Source organism: Anomaloglossus baeobatrachus, chromosome 4, assembly GCF_048569485.1.
Source record: "Anomaloglossus baeobatrachus isolate aAnoBae1 chromosome 4, aAnoBae1.hap1, whole genome shotgun sequence".
In the NCBI taxonomy this organism is placed as follows: Eukaryota; Metazoa; Chordata; class Amphibia; order Anura; family Aromobatidae; genus Anomaloglossus; species Anomaloglossus baeobatrachus.
Window position 1 is genome coordinate 334,468,957 of NC_134356.1, and position 20,914 is coordinate 334,489,870.

Sequence of the window (20,914 nt, forward strand, 5' to 3'; positions counted from 1 at the left end):
CATCCAAATCGCTGCGTTCATAAAAGCATCGTGCGCACGTCTCATGCACAATCTTCATAGATTATGCAGGGGACGCAGGACACATGCATTTACGTTTACACTGCAGTGCTATACGCAGCTTAAATGCATGCAATTACGCAACGTGCGCATGAGCCCTAAGAGGATTAAAACCCTACAGTGCAGCAGCGTCTGACCGCACAGTGTGCACGAGCGCTGATGAAATCACTGGGACTGTTATCACTGCAGATTTTCTGCACAAAAAAATGCAGCATTTTTGCTTTTGTGGAAAAACAGTTCTAGAAAAGCTTTTTATATACATTGCATCCTTATATGATGTGGATAGGTGGAAATATCCAATATCTAGGCTATGGCTACATTTAACGGAATTGTCTATCCTTTTTTGTGTTGAAAAGCAATCAGGCGTGTTGCAAAAATATAAATGTGCATCACATTCACCTAGCCATCCTCTGCAGATCACTCTATAAGAAGACTGGAGGGCTATGGCTTGGTAAGCTGTATTCTGTATTTTTCACCTTGCTTGATTGCTCTTTAAGGGAGTGGACAATCCCTTTAAGCTAGATTCGCTCATATTTTGGTTGCAGTTTTTTCAGGCAAAGCGAGAAGTGGCTACAAGTGGAGTGTTAAATAATATTTGCTAAACATAAAGGATGCCTTCTCCCGCACTCCTGCCTCTCCAGCCTCAGATCTGTATGTGACACGCCGCCTGAGTGCGCCTGCATCTGTCATTGCCTCCGTGCGCCATCTAGCGGTGAGATGCAGGATGGCAGCGTGTCTTGTGCGATCATTCAGGATGGGTGCTGGAGAGGGGGACGGTGTCTATCCTGTGGAATCCAGCAGCACAGCACACTGCGCCTGACTCCCGGATTTGCCTCCTCGGGTCACTAGATCTCGCCTGTTGGACTTTTTGCAACTTCAGTGCAACTCTTCGGTGAAGCGGAGCCATTTGATCTTGTGGGGTTAAGCACGGCTCTGGCGCTGCACGGACACTGCAGCATGCCCGCGTTCCGCTCCGGAGTGCACACCTGTCCGGCACTGGCAGCACATGTATGAGCGCCGGCAGTAGACGGGGGAGGGGTTACCGTGTGCTGAGATGGACTGAGCCCGGTGTGAGCACAGACGTGCCGGAGGGCTGAGTGCACGCTCCGGGCAGCTGGGAGGCTGAGTGCACGCTCCGGGCAGCTGGGAGGCTGAGTGCACGCTCCGGGCAGCTGGGAGGCTGAGTGCACGCTCCGGGCAGCTGGGAGGCTGAGTGCACGCTCCGGGCAGCTGGGAGACTGAGTACAGGCTCCGGGCAGCTAGAAGGCTGAGTACAGGCTCCGGGCAACTTGGAGGCTGAGTGCACCCTCCGGGCAGCTGGGAGGCTGAGTGCACCCTCCGGTGAGCCGCTGCTCCTGGACTGTGCTGACCTGTTGCTGCCCCCGGTCGGGCTGCGCTGGTGCCTGCTCTGGTCAGGTAGGTTCCTCACAGTCCAGGCGTGCAGGACATGGTAGCAGCTCCCTCACAGCCTTCCATGCAGGGCTCCACAGAACTCAGTGATGGTACTGGATGTGTTGTGTGCCAGTCCCTGGCAGAGGCTGCATACCTGTGCCCTCCTGTGCCCCTTCCACATGCTAGCCATCCCTGTGCATAGCCCTAACCCTGCTGCTCTGTGACACATGTGGAGCCCCCTATAAGAACTCAGAAACAGAGAGCCCATTGTACCATCTGAAATTGGACCATGGCAGCTGGAGTGGCAGCATGGTTACCCTTTGCCAGGGCAGCCGCCATTGGCTGGATGCCGGTAGCTTCAGCTCCTATGCCACCTCCACCTCGAGGGGAAAAAAGAAGGTCCCAGGACTCGTTGATTGTATTGAACGTCAGCGGTACCCGCTTCCAGACTTGGAGGAACACTCTAGAGCGATACCCGGATACTCTCCTTGGCAGCACGGAAAGAGACTTTTTCTTCAATCAGGATACAGGGGAGTACTTCTTTGATAGGGACCCAGACATTTTCCGCCACATTCTCAACTTTTACCGCACAGGTAAACTTCACTACCCGCGCCATGAATGTATTGCAGCATACGACGAGGAACTGGCATTTTTTGGTATTATCCCGGAGATTGTCGGGGACTGCTGTTATGAGGAATATAAAGATCGGAGAAGGGAGAACGCCGAGAGGTTATTGGACGATGCTGAATCCGATAGCGCAATGGAGGGACCCCTGCCCCCCATGTCGGCAAGGCAGAAAATGTGGCGAGCGTTCGAGAACCCCCACACCAGTACGCTGGCTTTAGTATTCTACTATGTAACTGGTTTCTTCATTGCAGTGTCCGTCATCGCCAATGTGGTGGAGACTGTCCCATGTGGTACAATGCCAGGATCCATGCGGGAGTTGCCCTGTGGTGAGCGTTACCTGGTGGCCTTTTTCTGTCTGGATACAGCATGTGTCATGATTTTCACTGTGGAGTACTTGCTGCGATTGGTGGCTGCGCCCAGTCGATATCGGTTTGTACGAAGTGTAATGAGCATCATTGATGTGGTGGCCATCATGCCCTATTACATAGGTCTGGTCATGACCAACAACGAGGACGTAAGTGGTGCTTTTGTAACACTGAGGGTGTTCCGGGTTTTTCGGATCTTTAAGTTTTCCCGCCACTCACAAGGCCTACGGATCTTGGGTTATACCCTTAAGAGCTGTGCCTCTGAATTGGGCTTTCTGCTATTCTCCCTTACTATGGCCATCATCATCTTTGCCACCGTAATGTTTTATGCGGAGAAGGGTTCCCTAAACAGCAAATTCACTAGTATTCCCGCTGCGTTTTGGTACACCATTGTGACTATGACAACACTAGGGTAAGTCTTACGTTGTGTGCTAACTACTTAGCATTTCTGTCTCTTATTGATGAATTTCTGTGTCATTGGCAAAGCATTTTACCTCTCATTGCACAATGTGCACGCTCTCCGTCATACCTCATGGTTGTATGATCCAAAAAGTTTAATTTGTACAGAACTGTCATTTTGTAATAATGTTTTCTTACATATATAGTCAGTAAAGTGGAGCTACAATCCTGCGTGTATACCTGAGCCTGACGGGTGCTGCTGTGTGCGAGAGGACGATTTGGTGTAGAGGCATCAAGAACTAGGTCAAGATTTACTGTTTCATGTTCCCATAGACCAGATCTGCATATATATCATTGCCTCCTACTGCTAATAGTAAAATACCTGGAGCTCAGACAATGACCATGAACTTCTGGATCGTAAGGCATTAAGGACATGAATCCTGGAGAGACCACTCCGCAGGTGTAGAAATAAGAGGACTCTACTCCCGAGCACATTTTACCTCCTGATAATTGTTTCCATACATCCCAATGACCTGTGTGATCATATGTGCCAGCTCTCTGCACAGAACTTGTCCTTTTCTCCATCTCGTAGTTAATGATATAACATCTAAAATATATAGAGGTACATAAGGGTTCTGAAATATGCCTATAGAACAGAACCTAAGATGAGAAGTTCTTTCTGTTGTGGGTATATGATGGATGTCCTGTGGCTTTTTTTTGTAATATTCTGTTGACGTATGGATACATGATGATCATGATGGTTCCAGAATGTGACAATGTCACGTGAGGCCGTGACATTGGCATGTTCAACACGTGACCTCTGAGGCCAGATTTTGGGGACTGATAGACCAGACTCCATCACTTCTGGTACCAGTGCGGACCATAAGAGCCGAAGCGCTGGTGTGGCAGTGGATTTAAGGGTTAAGTAATTCATATTTGTTAATATTTTAACATTCCCTACTTCTATATTCCCAGAAAATCCCTTTAACTATACTTTTTACATGAAGACCTATGTCTGAAATCAAAGCTTGTCAATTCTGCTCCACTGACTTAACCTTTAGATAGCCAGAGCGGGGGCAAAGTAGAGGTTGTAGGGTTTTATGCCAACAGACCGTTATGCCATGTAAACCTTTAGGCAATGATCCAATGAGAATCCATCACACGTGGCTCTCATCCCTGTGATTTTTGGAGGAGTAGTCGCTCTTCATTGTGAGATCTGGTAATCGTTGACTGTTTTTATATTCTCAGTTCATTGTAATGGAGGTTGACTATGCACATGACCACACTTCACTGCTGAGGACAATGGCCAGAGATCCTCCACATTTAGCATTTTCTTCCTATTACTTTCAATTCACTGGTAACTTTGAGATCATTGCAACCACCATACCCAAAATAGAAACTCGGTTCTTTCTTCTTTTTAGGATTTCTTGGGTTCCAATGGTTCTGGTCATCTCTGTCTACATATATGCAGCTATTTCATACTGGTGATTGGAAGCCTGTTATGTTCTTACAAATACCGAATATCTGCAGGTCTGAGAAATCCCACAGAGACGTTTCCAGAAATGTTTTTGTGAGTGCACTTTGTTTTCTAGGTGGCATACAGTAGGTTTGGTGTGCCTTTAACATATTACGTCCAACAGCTACTAACATATTCTGAAGAATATTTTACAACTCTCACATCAACTCAGTCAATTTCATGTTTCATTGTACAGGAATATGAAACAACCTCCCTTGTGAATAAGCTTCCTCATGCTAATCAAAGAGTATTTTGCCTTCATATAATTCCTTGACTCCAGCTTGAATGATTATTTTGGCCGATTTCAGAAATGTATTGTCCAGAGAACTTTCTCTATGTAGCCCAACACGGAAAATTGGATATATTAAGCACACACATGGTATAAATCAATTCTTGAGAAAAACTAAGTACACGCAGATCCATGATTTTACGCATCAGAACATAACTTTTTTTTAAAAAAAAATAAATCTGGAGGTCAAAGGCGGTAAGTACAATCTCAGATATATAACACCTGACCAAACTAGCCCAAAATTCAGAAGCAGTCTATGACGAACCCCATGAATCAACAACCCGTAGAACCAACTTTAGCAGCAGTACCTTGAAATAATTGTTTTCTGTATGACTTTATCTGTCATGTGTTTTTCTTCTGAGGTTGTTTTTACCAACCTAAAAGACCTTCTGAGGGCTATATGTTTTATGTCCCATGTAAATCCATTGCTCTCAAAGAGGGTATGGTTAGTCTTTCTCATGGCTGTATATTAGAAGACACATTGGAAGTGTAGATGAGCAATTTGGTTCTGCCCCGTTTCGGCATCTAGTTTGGTCTTACATATAAACCGAACTTCACTCCCATACTTGGCATTCTCGCACAGCAACCTGAGTGCCTTTGGTGATTTATAGGCGCCATGACATCGGGAATTTGTGTTAAGTACAAAAAAATTCTGTGGTGAGGATTCGGGTGTAGAAGTGAAGACCGGTTGCCAAGGAGGACTAGACTGGACACCAGACCAGGCAGCGTGAATTAAATTGTTCATCTCTAATTGTAAGTGATCTACAACAACCAATCCATAATTCAGCTTTCAGGGGAAAGTAAAATCATTGAGTTTAAAGAATATAGACAACATTGGCAATATGTTCTTAAATGCATTAATTTTTGTCTAGAAAGAACTTTATAAACCAATTAGCTTCTACAGCCTCTATACATTACAGTACATGACAAAGTGCAGAATGTGTTACAGTGGTATATGTCTGATGGCAGGGTCTGTAACCGTTAACCTGAACAATTAGCAGATAGAAGTGTCAGCTTAGATCTCTTCTTTGTATGAGGATTCTCTCATGTATGATGTCCACTATGTGCAGGCTTCAGCTTACTAGTCAGGAGTGGACAAATCTTGAAAGCCAATGTACAAAGAATTTAGCTGGCGATGTCTCACTTGTTTTCTATAAATGTCTATGCAGGTTCCATTTTTCAAACCACTTAAAAGCGAGCTAACTCTTGAGTGGTACCATTGTCTTCCGGAGGCTACAGTGTTATATTCATTCCTGTGGTTAAGAGGATAAAATTAGTATAAAGCTGGGGTCATACAAGCGTATAACATTCAAACCCATTTTCATCCAGAAAAGTGGGACACTTTTTTTCTCATTTATTATTGGTGCACTGTCTGTGTGCAATACATTTTTTTTTTTACCCAGCATCTTAAAGAATTGTAATGTATCCATAAAAATTGGATACCATACTGATGGTCCGTACAGCATACATTTTTTTTGTTCTTGCACTGTACTTATTTAGGAGTTAAATTGGATTTCCTTCTCATGCCAAAGACAGCTAAGAAAAAAATGCAGATCTTCACTGCCTCATCGAATAACATTGGTCCGAGTAGAGTCCCCTTTTTTATCTGATTGTACTCATTGGATTTATACGCTTGTGTGAGCAAACCCTAATAGTTGACATCAAACCAGCAGTCTATCTAGAAGGACATGTTTCTCGAGTGTTCTGGAGCAGTAAATATGAATCTTCTCAACTCTTTTCAGTCATAGAGCAGCTTCTTTACTGTGGGGATCACTGTGTCCAGCGTCTCTGTAGTGTGCTAGAGGAGAAAACAGAGTCTGAAGGGATTTCTCCCCGCACAGAGGCAGAGAGACATGGCTGTGTGTGCAGGAGACTGATGTATTTTTACAATTTGCCTTTTCTGGAAATCTTAAATTGGTTGGATTTCTCCCTGCACCACAGTATATAAAGGCTGCAGAATGAGTTAAGTGGATCTGTTTGTAAGCTTCTCGGAAGGCAGGGTCTATAACTCAAGTTTATCGTCTCTTGAACAATCTTTTATCTTATTTATGACCACACCAGTTTCCATTGGTTTACATCAGCTTAGATTTACTGTATTCTCCTGGATTCATACATAGACAGTTAGAAACCAGACAATGTATGAATCCAGGAGCCATACAGTGATACAGTAGAGTCTTATAGTTTGCTATGGGAGCTAAAATATAGCCCCATGTACTATAGATACATGGAGCTACAATACACCCATTTGCATGAGTAGGAAGCAATGGCAGCTGTTCCAGTTATAGTAGGTGGTCTACAGCCTTCTTCTGTAAGAGCTATGTTACAGTTACAGAAGACGACTATAGACCACTTTCTATTAGAGCTATGTTCCAGTTATAGGAGGTGGTTTTCAGTCTTCTTCTGTAAGAGCTATGCTCCAGTTATAGGAGGTGGTCTTCAGTCTTCTTCTGTAAGGGGTACTTTGCACGTTGCGACATCGCTAGCATCGGCTAGCGATGTCCAGCGCGATAGCACCCATCCCCGTCGCACATGCGATATCTTGTGATTGCTGCCGTAGCGAACATTATCGCTACGGCAGATTCACACGCACATACCTTGTCGTCGACGACACGGTGATCGCCGAACAATCCCTCCTTCAAGGGGGAGGTGCGTTCTGCGTCACTAAGCGGCCGGCCAATAGATGCGGAGGGGCGGAGATGAGCGGGATGTAACATCCCGCCCACCTTCTTCCTTCCGCATTGCCGTCGGGACGCAGGTAAGGAGATGTTTGTTGTTCCAGCGGCTTCACACACAGCGATGTGCGACGCCGCTGGAGTGACAAACAACATCGTACCTGCAGCAGGAGCGACATTATGAAAATGAACGATTTACACATTGCGATGTCGCTACCAGCGCTGGATGTGCGTCACTAATGACGTGACCCCGACGATATTTCGGTAGCGATGTCGCAACGTGCAAAGTACCCCTAAGAGCTATGTTCCAGTTAGAGGAGGTGGTCTTCATTCTTCTTCTGTATGATATTGACAGGAAGATCTAAAGCTAAGCATAACATACAGAAACCTATTCGGAAAGTAATTAACATATACAGAAAGATATGTATTGTCTTCTGCGAAGTTTGTCATTTCTTACAAGACGTTATCGATTTTACTTTGTATCAGTTGTTATTAAGAAGTGAGAACAGAACTCTCATTATATACAACAGGTTAATCCAAATAGCTTCAATATTATTTTACCACGTCAACTAATATAATTGAACAATGAACATCCATGGAGGCTAAGTTTTGTATCCTTAGCACAAAACCCTTAACCCATGCCATATACCTGCATTTTTCTTCTTACACCTGTCTTCTCAACTACATTAACAAAGCACTGTTTTTTTGTCAACATCATGAGTCGATTGATATTGCTGCATTGGATAACTATTGGTGACCACTGCTAATATATCAGGTCAGTCATTGATATAGGGTTATAGTAACATATCGTAATACAGTGCCTTGCGAAAGTATTCGGCCCCCTTGAATTTTTCAACCTTTTCCCACATTTCAGGCTTCAAATATAAAGATAAAAAATGTAATGTTATGGTGAAGATTCAACAACAAGTGGGACACAATTGTGAAGTTGAACGAAATTTATTGCTTATTTTAAATTTTTGTAAAAATGAAAATTGGGGCGTGCAATGTTATTCGGCTCCTTTAAGTTAATACTTTTGTAGCGCCACCTTTTTCTGCAATTACAGCTGCAGTCGCTTGGGGTATGTGTGTATCAGTTTTGCACATCGAAAGACTGAAATTCTTGCCCATTCTTCCTTTGCAAATAGCTCGAGCTGAGTGAGGTTGGATGGAGAGCGTTTGTGAACAGCAGTTTTCAGCTCTTTCCATAGATTCTCAATTGGATTCAGGTTTGGACTCTGACTTGGCCATTTTAATACCTAGATACGTTTATTTGTGATCCATTTCATTGTAGATTTTGCTTTATGTTCTGGATCATTGTCTTGTTGGAAGACAAATCTCCCTCCTAGTCTCAGGTCTTTTGCAGACTCCAACAGGTTTTCTTCAAGAATGGTCCTGTATTTGGCTCCATCCATCTTCCCATCCATTTTAACCATCTTCCCTGTCCCTGCTGAAGAAAAGCAGGCCCGAACCATGATGCCACCACCATGTTTGACAGTGGGGATGGTGTGTTTAGTTTGATGAGCTATGTTGCTTTTACGCCAAACATATCGTTTGGCATTGTGCCCAAAAAGTTCGATTTTGGTTTCATCTGACCAGAGCACCTTCTTCCACATGTTTGGTGTGTCTCCCAGGTGGCTTGTGGCAAACTTTAAACAACATTTTTTATGGATATCTTTGAGAAATGGCTTTCTTCTTGCCACTCTTCCATAAAGGCCAGATTTGTGCAGTGTACAACTGATTGTTGTCCTATGGACAGACTCTCCCACCTCAGCTGTAGATCTCTGCAGTTCATCCAGAGTGATCATGGGCTTCTTGGTTGCATCTCTGATCAGTCTTCTCTTTGTTTGAGATGAAAGTTTGGATGGACGGCCGGGTCTTGGTAGATTTGCAGTGGTATGATACTCCTTCCATTTCAATATGATCGCTTGCACAGTGCTTCTTGGGATGTTTAAAGTTTTGGAAATCTAATCCGTCTTTAAACGTCTCCACAACAGTATCATGGACCTGCCTGTTGTGTTCCTTGGTCTTCATGATGCTCTCTGTGCTTTAAACAGAACACTGAGACTATCACAGAGCAGGTGCATTTATACGGAGACTAGATTACACACAGGTGGCTTATATTTATCATCATCAGTCATTTAGGACAACATTGGATCATTCAGTGATCCTCAATGAACTTCTGGAGTGAGTTTGCTGCACTGAAAGTAAAGGGGACGAATAATATTGCACGCCCCAATTTTCAGTTTATTTTTTACAAAAATTAAAAATAAGCAATAAATATCATTCACCTTCACAATTGTGTCCCACTTGTTGGTTCGTCACCATAATTTTTTTTTTTTATCTTTGTGTGAAGCCTGAAATGTGGGAAAAGATTGAAAAATTCAAGGGGGCCGAATACTTTCACAAGGCACTGTAGTTACATAGGTTGAAAAAAACCTAGGCCTTTCTAGGTCAACCTTCCTCCACCAATTATACATTTTGTCACTAAATCATTTATAACAAACAATGTTGTGTGTACTGAGGAAATCATCCAGCCCTTTTTTTATAAGTTGTTATAATGTCAGCCATTACTACCTCTTGTGGTAGGACATTCCACAGTCTGACTGCTCCAACTGTAAAGAACCCTTTCCTATTTAGCTGTCGGAATCGCTTTTCTTCTACTTGCAGGTAATGCCCCTTGGTCCTTAGTATTGTCTTTGGAAGCAATAAGTCATGTTCCAGTCCTTTATATTGACCACACATGTATCTATACATATAAATGAGATCTCCTCTGAGAAGTCTTTTTTCTAAGCTAAGCAAATCCAACTTTTTTAACCTCTCATCATATGGGAGGCCTTCCATTCCTTGTAATAATCTAGTTGCCCGCCTTTGCACTGACTAATTTCTAAATATCTTTTTTAAAATGTGGAGCACAAAACTGGTTCCTATATTCTAGATATGGCCGTACATGTGATATATAGAGGGGTAACAATACTTTGGGATCTAATCTCTTTTTATACACCCTTGTTTGCTTTTGTAGCCCCCCCCCCCCCAAAAAAAAATGTTTAACTTATAAAACTGCTAGCTTGTTTGGTACATTTCCCATTGCTATACATTTTAAGCTTCCCTACGACAGCTATTTGCAACATGCATGACAATATTGAGGGATCTACTTACAGCAGCTCTCCGGTCATTTATTTTTGCTTATGCGGTACAGCATAGATTCTTATTGGGAATAATGTAGACGCTCTAGTGTATGCCATGTAAATCTTTGTTCAAGTTGGTGTGCTATTTCTGAGATATCTGCTTGTTATTCCTTTCCCATGGTTCCCCTAATGTGGACTACATTTCCAATGGCTCTGTACTTTTTGATCCCATTTAATAGGGACAGCCAGTGACCGATCAGGGACATCGAACTGCTGTCCCTTTTTATGTATAGTACTGTCCTATGCCCCTGATTCAAGACTATTGCTTTCCATGTCAGTCTTGACCGGAATGCGCTAGTGGGTGCACCTAATTCATTAGGTGGTGTATATTCAGGATCAATTTGGCATACCCATCAGTTGACATGCATCAGACCCTAGAGAAAATTTCAGTCCTTTTTATCACTACTATGATGAATTTGTCAGCCGCACCACCTCCCTATTAAGCTTCACCCACTTTTCAATAAGATGGCACAGCACTAAAAACTACAAAACCTTTGCTCAACACCTTGCAAAATTTTGACATTTCAAACTTTTGTGCAGATTTCTTGCAAAGACTATTGCCTTAGTGTTTCCTATCTTATACAGTTTATCATATTGCTGCTCTCTTTATACAGAGTAGAAATACTTGGGCAGACTTACTGCCTAAAAAATATATATTTGTTGCCCATATCAAGCAATCACGATACAGCCTTCATTTCTCTGAAGCAGAATTTAAGCTTTAGTCATGTCACAAAGCTGTCCAAACCCACACCAGGCTCTCAGTATAGATTGTACATTGACCGAGCTGTCAATCAGAGGAAGGGGCCAGTTAGGAGTTTTGCAATGCTGTCTTGCCGTCTTACTGAAATACTGAAAGGGCAGCTATCAGCAGGAAGTGAACATTATTCCTCCACCGGCTTTCAGTCATAGAGGTGTGCACCTACAAATATTCAGTGAACACCACTTGTAAGCATAGGCCGGCACATTGACTGACATCTCACTTTGACGAGCATCTGTGCACAGTGAGCTGTCAATCATAGCGCTGGACATAATAGGTGAACATTGTGAGAGAAGGGATATGTAAAAAGTAACTGCCATTTCACTGCATAGAAAGAATGTATGTTAGTATACTAATTAGTGTGTTTTATGGATTTAAGGAATGTAATGTAATATTTGTGGGACAGTCCCTTTTTAATTTTTGATGGGAGGTTCAGATTCATATTACACGTTGAACTATTCTAACCTCAACTAGATTTTTCATGTACCTATTCTACTATGAAAACTCATTAAAGTGCATAGTAAAGACATTTACAATATCGTTATTTTGGCAATATATTACTAAGTCACACTTTTTGTTTGATACCTTCCTGAATACCTCGTACCTGGTGGGTAAATATTAAAGGGGTATTCTCATTTTGAATTCTTATGGGATATCTACAAGATATATAATTAATGCACCATAAATGCAAAACCCACCAATAGAACCTACATCTATCTCAAGAATGCGGCCCTTGTGCACTCGTTATTTTAAAGGTGGTCAATCTTTCCATTATTCCCAGGATTTCAACCCATTTTTTTCCACTGACAGCAGCATATGACTGGGCCCCAATATTAAGATAGATCCAAGTTCTATTGGTGGGATCCACAGTTATAATACATTTACTGCCAATACCTAGGAAATATCATAAATATTTGAGATGGGAATAACCCTTTAATATATTCTTTCATTTGTTTTGATGTTTTCTTTTTTGTTTTCATTCTTGTGTATCTGTAGCTGTAGTATTAATAATAGCATATAACTGATGCTGGCCAATAATTTTTAGAATCTCTTTAATAGCATGCGGATTCTCTTATTTATACTGTCTATTTGCAGGCTTATTCAGCATATAAGTCAGAAATGGACAAATCCTGGAAGCCAATGCACTCACAAAATTGCTAGCGATGTCTGACTTTTTGACCTGTTTTCTATTAATGTCTATGCAGGTTCCCTTTCGCAAGCCACTAAAATGTCAAGTTGACTCTTGAGTGGTATCATTGGCTTCCAGAGGCTACAATGTTCTCTCCATTCCTGTGGGTGTTAACAGAATAAAAATGATTTAACAGAATAAATCAAACCGTCAGCAATATGAGTTTTCTGGTGTAGTAAATTCTGCCCCTGTCAATCACAGAGAAGCCTCCTTTTTCACTGGACCCCAACGGACACTATTGTAAGTCAGTTGGCTTGCTGCATAAAAAAAGGAAGAAAGATACAGAAACGCCTTGGCAGAACCTAACATGCCCTATTAGAGGTCAATATATTCCACTGGGCATCCCTGCTGTCCTAAGTGCCAAGGATCAAGCAAAATTTACCAGTGCCTTACTTTTTTTGTTTGCTCAATGAATTGCTTTCATCTACAGTCCTTTCCTTTCACTAACATTTATGTATCTAATTTATAATTATATGTGTATGTGTGTGTGTGTGTATATTATATTTTTTAAATTGCGTATATTTAGGATAATATATAGGCAACTGTCGTAACTCTATACACCTACTGTAAATATTTTCTAGGATTTTTAATTTTTTTATTATACTTTGCCAAAAATACCTTATTTTACATGTCACATATTCTAATTGGGTCCAGAAGTAATTAGGTAATGAACATAAGCATGTTTTGTATGAGGGCAGCACAGATTGCACTGAAGTAATTACGGTTACTGTCCATGGTCCTGAAACTGAACAGTACACTGTAATTTACAGTTTGTAAGGATCATTTTCCTGCAAGCATTATTTCTGTTTAATACATGATTTAGGTTACTAAACCAGTGTGCCGAAAACCCACTGGTTAAATCTGTATAACAAATTCTAAGCAGTATAAACATAAGACACACAGGCTGTCCTCTTTATTTTAAAGCTTTAATAAACACCTCTATGTTACCATATGTCTGTTATTGCGTAGAAGATGTAGTACCCAGTTTCCCCGAAAATAAGACACTGTCTTAAATATTTTTTTTTGCCCCTAAAAAAGCACTAGATCTTATTTTCAGGGGGTGTCTTATTCTCAAGGAGACATGGTTTGGGGTAAGTTTACCCCCCCACAAAAAGCAGAACTATCCCCCACCCCCCCCTTCCCAGGATCATCATACTTACCAACCCCCGGGCGTCTGTGTAGCTCCAAGCACGTCGCCCTTCCCTGTGTCTGGCCGACACATACATCAGATCACACACACACACACACACACACACACCAGATTCCACATCATTCCTCCCTGTGATCTCCAGCGAGCGCTCCAGGCAGATGTGCTGCACGTTGTATTCCCCTGCGTCCGACCGACACACACATCAGAACACACACTCACACATCCGAACACACTTACACATCCGATCGCATACTCACACACACACTCACGAAATCGCACATATCGGTACAATTTCACGCACACACTCATCATATCCAGTGATACCACGTGGTTCCAGCCATGTGATCCTCCCTCAGGTCCTGAAAGATCCACTGCACAGTGTCGCCGGTCCTTACGTGTGCCGAGAAGCAAGCGATATCGCTGGATGTGGTGAGTGTGTGTATACGATCTGTAGTGTGATGGTGTGTGTGTTCTCATGTGTGTCTGTGTGTATATGTGATCTGATGTGTATGTTACGCTGCAGGTCGTTGATGCGCTCCCCTGCTCCCGGTCGGCGTCTGCAGAGTATGGTCGCAGGGTGTTCTCTCTTCTGTCTTCTCTCTTTTGGAGGCGCCCCCTGTCTATAATGAAGTGTCCTGCAGTATCTTTAATATAAATTATTTTCAGGGGATGTCTTATATTTAAGCCTCCCTGAAAAATCCTGCTAGGTCTTATTTTCGGGGGAGGTCTTATTTTTGGGGAAACACGGTATGAACAGAAATTTTGAAGGGATTGTTTGACTTGTGAAAAGTTTTGGCTAAAGGCTATACTCACTGCTTCAAACCCCATCCTTTCAGAACATATCGCTCTGGTGGTCCTGGACCATTCCTCAGTCACCCAACCTCTCCTCTCATTATCAGATATCATCAATTCTGTTTTGGGGAAGAAAATAGAGCTGCCTGCATTGAGGTAACTGAGGAAAGAACTACCATAATGGTGCAAAATAAGTGTGGGGGGTTTTGTAACACATGAGACTCTTTTAAATACCCTCTTTATCAAACAGTTTTATTCTTTAAATCAGTTTTTCCACTAAGCACAGCTGATAAATGTATGACTACTGGTAATTTTGACTGCTTGGCACCCTATCGATCTTAAAGGGGTTGTTCACTACTAGGACAACCCCTTCTGATTCCACGTTTCCCCCAGGTAAAATAATAAAGCCTATACTCTCTCCCATACCGGTGCCCTTCCAGTGGTGAAGGGGCTCACAGTGCCAGGGCTCTTGTGGGGTTGTGACGACATGTGAGCCTTTCCCAGTGAGACGGTACACGACTGTAAGAGCACCGCTACAGGAGGTGAGTTTAGGTTTTATTGTTTTACCTGGGGAAAACGTGGAATCAGAAGTAGTTGTCCTAGTAGTGGTCAACTATTTTAAAAATGGAGATGTCCCAGCAGTCCTTTATGTATCACCTATTCTGTGGATACATTTACAAATGTATACTTTAAACGAAGACTTAGAATAAGCTTATTAGTTTCCCAGTCGTTTCCGTAATCTAAAATATTTTTTGCATATAAGATGTGTTGCTTTCAATAAAGGGGTGGCATTTGTGTTGCCAAGGGTGGTGTTTATTATAAAATTTTAATTAAGTTTTGTTATCAGGATGTCTCAGGAGTACGGCATTAGGCTTCAAGAGATGAAATCTCCGCATTGAAGCAAGGCGTTAAAATGTTACCATTGCTAACATACTTTATTCAGTTTTCTTCTTTAAAGTTTGTCACTTTTACACAGTGTTCAAGAGTAAACATACATTAAATTACATTATGTTCTTCGTTTTATTAGTGCAAAGAGGAGCTATTACAAATGCCTTGAACATGAAATGCACTTAAGTAGGGGAGCTAAGAAGAATTCCTTCTTTAGCTTATTTATTTGATGACTTGGAGGTGCCATCATAAGGCAAGTATACAAAAGCAGTCAATAATGTACTGTAAATGAAGCACGATAGAGAAAGAAGGACAAACTTAAAAAACAATGACATGGAAGTCATGTGTACATAGCTGTGCATTCAAATATATTACAAAAAAGATACCAAAGGAGGTTTGGCCATTCAGAAGCCTGGCACTGTGCCGTCTCTCTTTTTCATACGCTCACCCAAACACAATTTACCACTGTACAACTTCCTAACTTAATTCTATTACACAGGCAAAAATCAATGCGGACAACTCTTGTGATATAAATAAGAACATAGAAAAGTATGCTAGTGAAATGGAGGAACAAGAAGACCTTTTCAGTTCCCCACGTCTGCTGACCAATCTTATCTAGGTGTATGGTAGTGTGTAGCCACCGGTCCAGAGAGTCCCAAGGATATCCAGCACTTCCAAATGTGTTTAAGAAATGTAAAACTTTATTCCAAATTCAGCAGACGATTAAAGCATATTCCACTTCTGCACTCTCGAAGGCGACGCGTTTTGAACATGGTGTTCTCTATCAAACCTTAATACAGAACACCATGTTCGAAAAGCTGCACCTTAGGGGACACAGAAGTGGAATATGCTTTTAATCGTGTGCAGAATTTCCAATAAAGTTTGAGGGGTTTTTCTTCTACTCGGAAGTGCTGGATTTTCTTTTGACTGCTAGTGAAATGGTGACAATGGAATAGGGTGCTGTTGATGAGCATAGTCTAAGTAATGGGGTAGCAGACTAAAATTCAGCAAGCCATAGTAGCCGATTTCCTGTCTAGCAATGAGTAATAAAAGCTGCAGTGTTGTAATTGTAGGCACCAGTGAAGCAGCAAAATGTGTGCGGAGACTGATCAGCATGCAGCCGGAGGAGGCAGTGGAAGTGAGCAGCGTAAACAACAATCAGGGGCTTGTCTGTCACTGACTGCAGGGATATCGCCTGCCACATTGGTTTGGGGAGGAGGTGAGGACCTGCGCTACACAGGAGGTTTCCACTACCACAAGCACACTGTTAACCACTATCAATTGTGCTTTCTAGGATTTTAATTAGAAGCTGTGAAGGGCTGGCAGTTAGCAAAGCGATACACAATGCAGCTCTTCTATAGAATGGACCTATTCAATAGGGGTGACTGATTAGGGAAATGTAGTAAGAATGACTGTACTACTAAATATCAGTAGTGGCATTGGATGATGGATACATTCAATTGAAGATTTTTCAACACCAACAGTACTGTACAATAAGGGCTCATTTCTGTCGGTCTAGAACCAGTTGTATGTATATCATTTTTTCTTGCATCTAAAATGTGCTTTCCTCATGGGTAAATGGCAAGGTATCTTATTTATTTTATTTTACACACTTAGGGCTCATGCGCCTGTTGCATAATATCATGCATTCACGCTGCGTATTGCACTGCAGCGTAAACATAAATGCATGCGTCCTGTGTCCCCTGCACAATCTATGTAGATTGTGCATGATACGTGCGCACGTTGTTTTTATGAACGCAGCAATTTGGGTGCTAAAATTTTTACCCAAATCCGTGCGTTCATAAAATGAGTCATTTATTTGTGCGTTCTGGATGCAGCTCCAACTCTGTCTATGGTGGGGGCAGCAACCATAGCGCATGAAATCGTTTTTTTTAACAAAAATACTGCATCCATTATGCAGTGCTTCTGCAGCGATTTGAAGCGCACATGTGCTGTCAAATTGCTGCAGAATATTCAGCAGTTACGTGCGCATGAGCCCTTGTATAGCATTATTAATTCCATAACGCTTTACAGATGTGATAATCACTGTCCCCATTGGGGCTCACAATCTTACTTCCTTATCAGTATGTCTTTGGAGTGTGGGAGGAAACCAGAGAACCCGGAGGAAATCCATGAGTAGACCATTCAAACGCCTTAGGGGTACTTTACACGCTGCAACATCGCTAGTGATGTCGGGCGCGATATCATCCGCCCCCGTCGCTCGTGCGACATTTGATGATCGCTGCCGTTGCGAACATTATTATGGCAGCGTCACACGCACATACCTGTTCAGCGACGTCGATGTGACCGCTGAACAATCCCTCGTGCGGGAGGTGCGTTTGGCATCATAGCGACGTCACTGCACCGTCACTAAGCGGCCGGCCAATAGAAGCGGAGGGGCGGAGATGAGCGGGACGTAACATCCCGCCCACCTCCTTCCTTCCTCATTGCCAGTGGACGCAGGTAAGGAGATGTTCGTCGTTCCTGTGGTGTCATACATAGCGATGTATGCTGCCGCAGGAACGACAAACAACATCGTACCTGTGGCAGCAGCGATATTAAGGAAATGAACGACGTGTCAACGATCACCGTTTTGGAACGATTTTGCGATCGTTGATCGTCACTCATTAGTGTTACACACTGTGATGTCACTACCGGCGCCGGATGTGCGTCACTAACGACGTGACCCCGACATTATATCAGTAGCGATGTCGCAGCGTGAAAAGTACCCCTTACACAGTGATCATCACTGTCAACAATGGGGCACAAACTAAATTCCCTATCAGTATGTCTTTGGAGTGTGCTAGGAAACTAGAGAACCCAGAGGAAATACTTGAGTAGACCAAACAAACGACTTACACATGTGATCATGGCTGTCAACTTAGGGCCACAATCTGAATTCTCTGTCAGTATGTCTTTGGAGTGTGGAAGGAAACCCACACAAACATGAGGAGAACATGGAAACTCCTTACAGATACTGTTCTTTGTGGAATTTGAACCCAAGACTGCAGTGTTAACCAGTGAGCCACTCTGCTGCCAAGTGTTTTAGTTCAAAGGAGGCTCAGAGTCAAAATCACATTAACATTATTGCCCTTTATGAATGCAGAATGTGTCACACTATTGTGCATGTAAATGTTCCAAGCTGTAGATTTTCTTTTCCTTTATTGGCATTCTCTGTTATAACAAGTGTTGTGTTTTCACATAATACATGTCATATTCATGAAAAGAAGTTAAAATATGAAATAAACCAGGCATTTCCATTTCAAATCAGTAATAGTAATGTAAAATGCAAGGACTTAACATTGATGTTGTTTATTTTACTTGTAGCTGTGTTATGCATTGTTTCACATGACACATAGTAAAAGTAGCATTTACATTTCTAAGGCTGGACACGCCTTAAACTTATTCTCTATATTCTCAAGAACTTGATTTGCTCACGTAAAATTTCAAAAGAAAATCTTCGTTACAGGTATTGCAACAGCAGCAAGTCCACACAAAAACGTGGGCATTTTTGTGTAGAATTCCTTGCCTAAATAATTAACACCCTACTTAACACCCATAACTCTTCTACAGTAAGGTTTTCGTGGTCCCCCCACCAATGGTGACCTGTCACTGCTTGCTGTGATCGGCTGCTTGTTAGATATGTGAGGACATCTCATCTCCGATGGTGAAGAAAATCTAGAGCAAGTCTGGTATGTGTACGAGTATATACAAAATGTGTAGCTTCAACAAATGCAACTGTACCAGATGGAGCATACGACACTCACTGACCACTATTGTAATAAAACATGTATTTTTGCAAGATCTCCACATATTGAAGAGTGTAGTTGACTACATTTACCAATATACTGTAAGTAACAGGTATTTCAGTGTAAACCAACCAAATATATGTTCGAAACGTTTTATATAGGGCTGAAACTTTTTTCTCTTTTTTTTTATTTTTTTTTTTTTTTTATTTTCTAATCCTCTTACTTTAACTATGGCAAGATGTTGTCTAGGTTCACGGCTTAGTGCTACCATATCGCTTTGTTAATATTGTGTCCTTACAGTCTTTGGCTGGCTAGTGATCTACCCCTTTGGCATGGAAATTTATGTCTCTCGATTTTCATTTTAGTAAAAGATTTTGATGTGGAAAACGGATATTAGAATTTTGAACTCTATGATTACCTACTTCTAACTTATTTTTTTCTTGGGGAATAAAAGGATTTACTGAAACACATATCAGGAAGAAGGCCTTCTATAATAAGCAGCAGAAATAGTTTTTTATAATTAGTTTTCTCATCTCCTCCGGGACCTGGGTTGCGATGTCTGCACCTGTCACTAGGCACAGCCATATTTGTGCTTATAGTAGCACTGGTGATGTGGGTGACACCAGGACCAGAAGCTCTCTCCAGTAACTGACTATGATGGATGGGACATGTGGTGCCTTCCAGTGTGGTAGTATGACTGTGTGTGCTATCAACTGAAGTAGTCAGCCCTTACCTTGGCCATTTGGAGAGCACTATGCCCTAATAAACATCCCAACTTTTGCTGGAAACTGCCAGATTTAGTTTTACTTGCTTGGTTTACACACACTGGATTATACAGGCTGATATTCCACTCTGGTTTCAAGTGGATTTCCCTATTTCTGACCTCAGTTTATTTACGGACCATGTTCTTGCCTGATATTTTTGTACATTGTGAAGGTTGAAGGACAAGGAAACCCCTGGGATTAGGGCAAACAGAGTGACTAGTGCCAATTGTGTTAATGGTAGCTAGATTAAAGGCCTAGTCACACACAACAACTTACCAGCGATCCCGAAAACGATGCGACCTGATAGGGATCGCAGGTAAGTTGCTGGGAGGTCGCAGGTGAGATGTCACACAGTCAGCTCTTACCAGCGATGCAGGAACATTACAGGTCGCAGTAGTGACCTGTATAATGATCTCAGCAGTCACTGTGACCCTGTCACACAGTGTCAAACACAGCGATGTGTCCTGCCCAGCAGGACATCGCCTTTCAAGAAAATGGCCTGGACCATTCTGCAATGACTAGCGATCTCACAGCAGGGGCCTGATCGCTGGTAGGTGTCACACATAAGATCGCTAACGGGATTGCTACTGCGTCACGGAAACTGTGACTCAGCTGCGATCTCGCTAGCGATCTCGTTATGTGTGACGGTACCTTTTAGAGCTCTCAGGTGACTACAAACAGTGCTTCCATTACACTGGTTTATTATGGCACTTGACACTGTTTGGCTCCCTCTTGTTCATGTATACAATGTAATCAGAGCAAGTGTATTCTCCTAAGATATGATTTGCTCTTTAAATTAACTTTTTGTCATAAGAATGTTTTGCATGTATTTTCCTGTACAAGTCTTAACTTTTATAAACCTTTCGCTCAGTTTCATCCTATACCAGCTGTTTACTACTAAAGGCATCACATTCAATCCGTTTTATAGTATGCACCGTATTTGCAAATCATTAATAAGTGCTGCTTTGGAGCGACTACCAAGTGCTTCGGTTTTGCTTATGCCTACACAAGAGCTTTAGCGACAAATCTCTCACGTCCAAACTTTGTGAGATCACATCACTAATCCATAATGTCTTGGACTGAACACTGGAAGTAGCTGATTGATTTCACCTTCTCGTACCTC

General features: G+C 42.2%; 1 protein-coding gene across 1 annotated transcript in view; it reads left to right on the forward strand.

Annotated features, from left to right (window-relative positions):
* Nucleotides 1-826: 826 nt before the first annotated feature.
* The window catches only part of KCND2 (potassium voltage-gated channel subfamily D member 2), a 642,239-nt gene continuing 622,151 nt past the window's right edge, over nt 827-20,914 (forward strand). Inside the window, exon 1 of the mRNA XM_075345046.1 lies at nt 827-2,853. Coding sequence (XP_075201161.1) covers nt 1,739-2,853 — 1,115 coding nt within the window. The 5' untranslated portion in view covers nt 827-1,738. The remainder of the gene's footprint in view (nt 2,854-20,914) is intronic.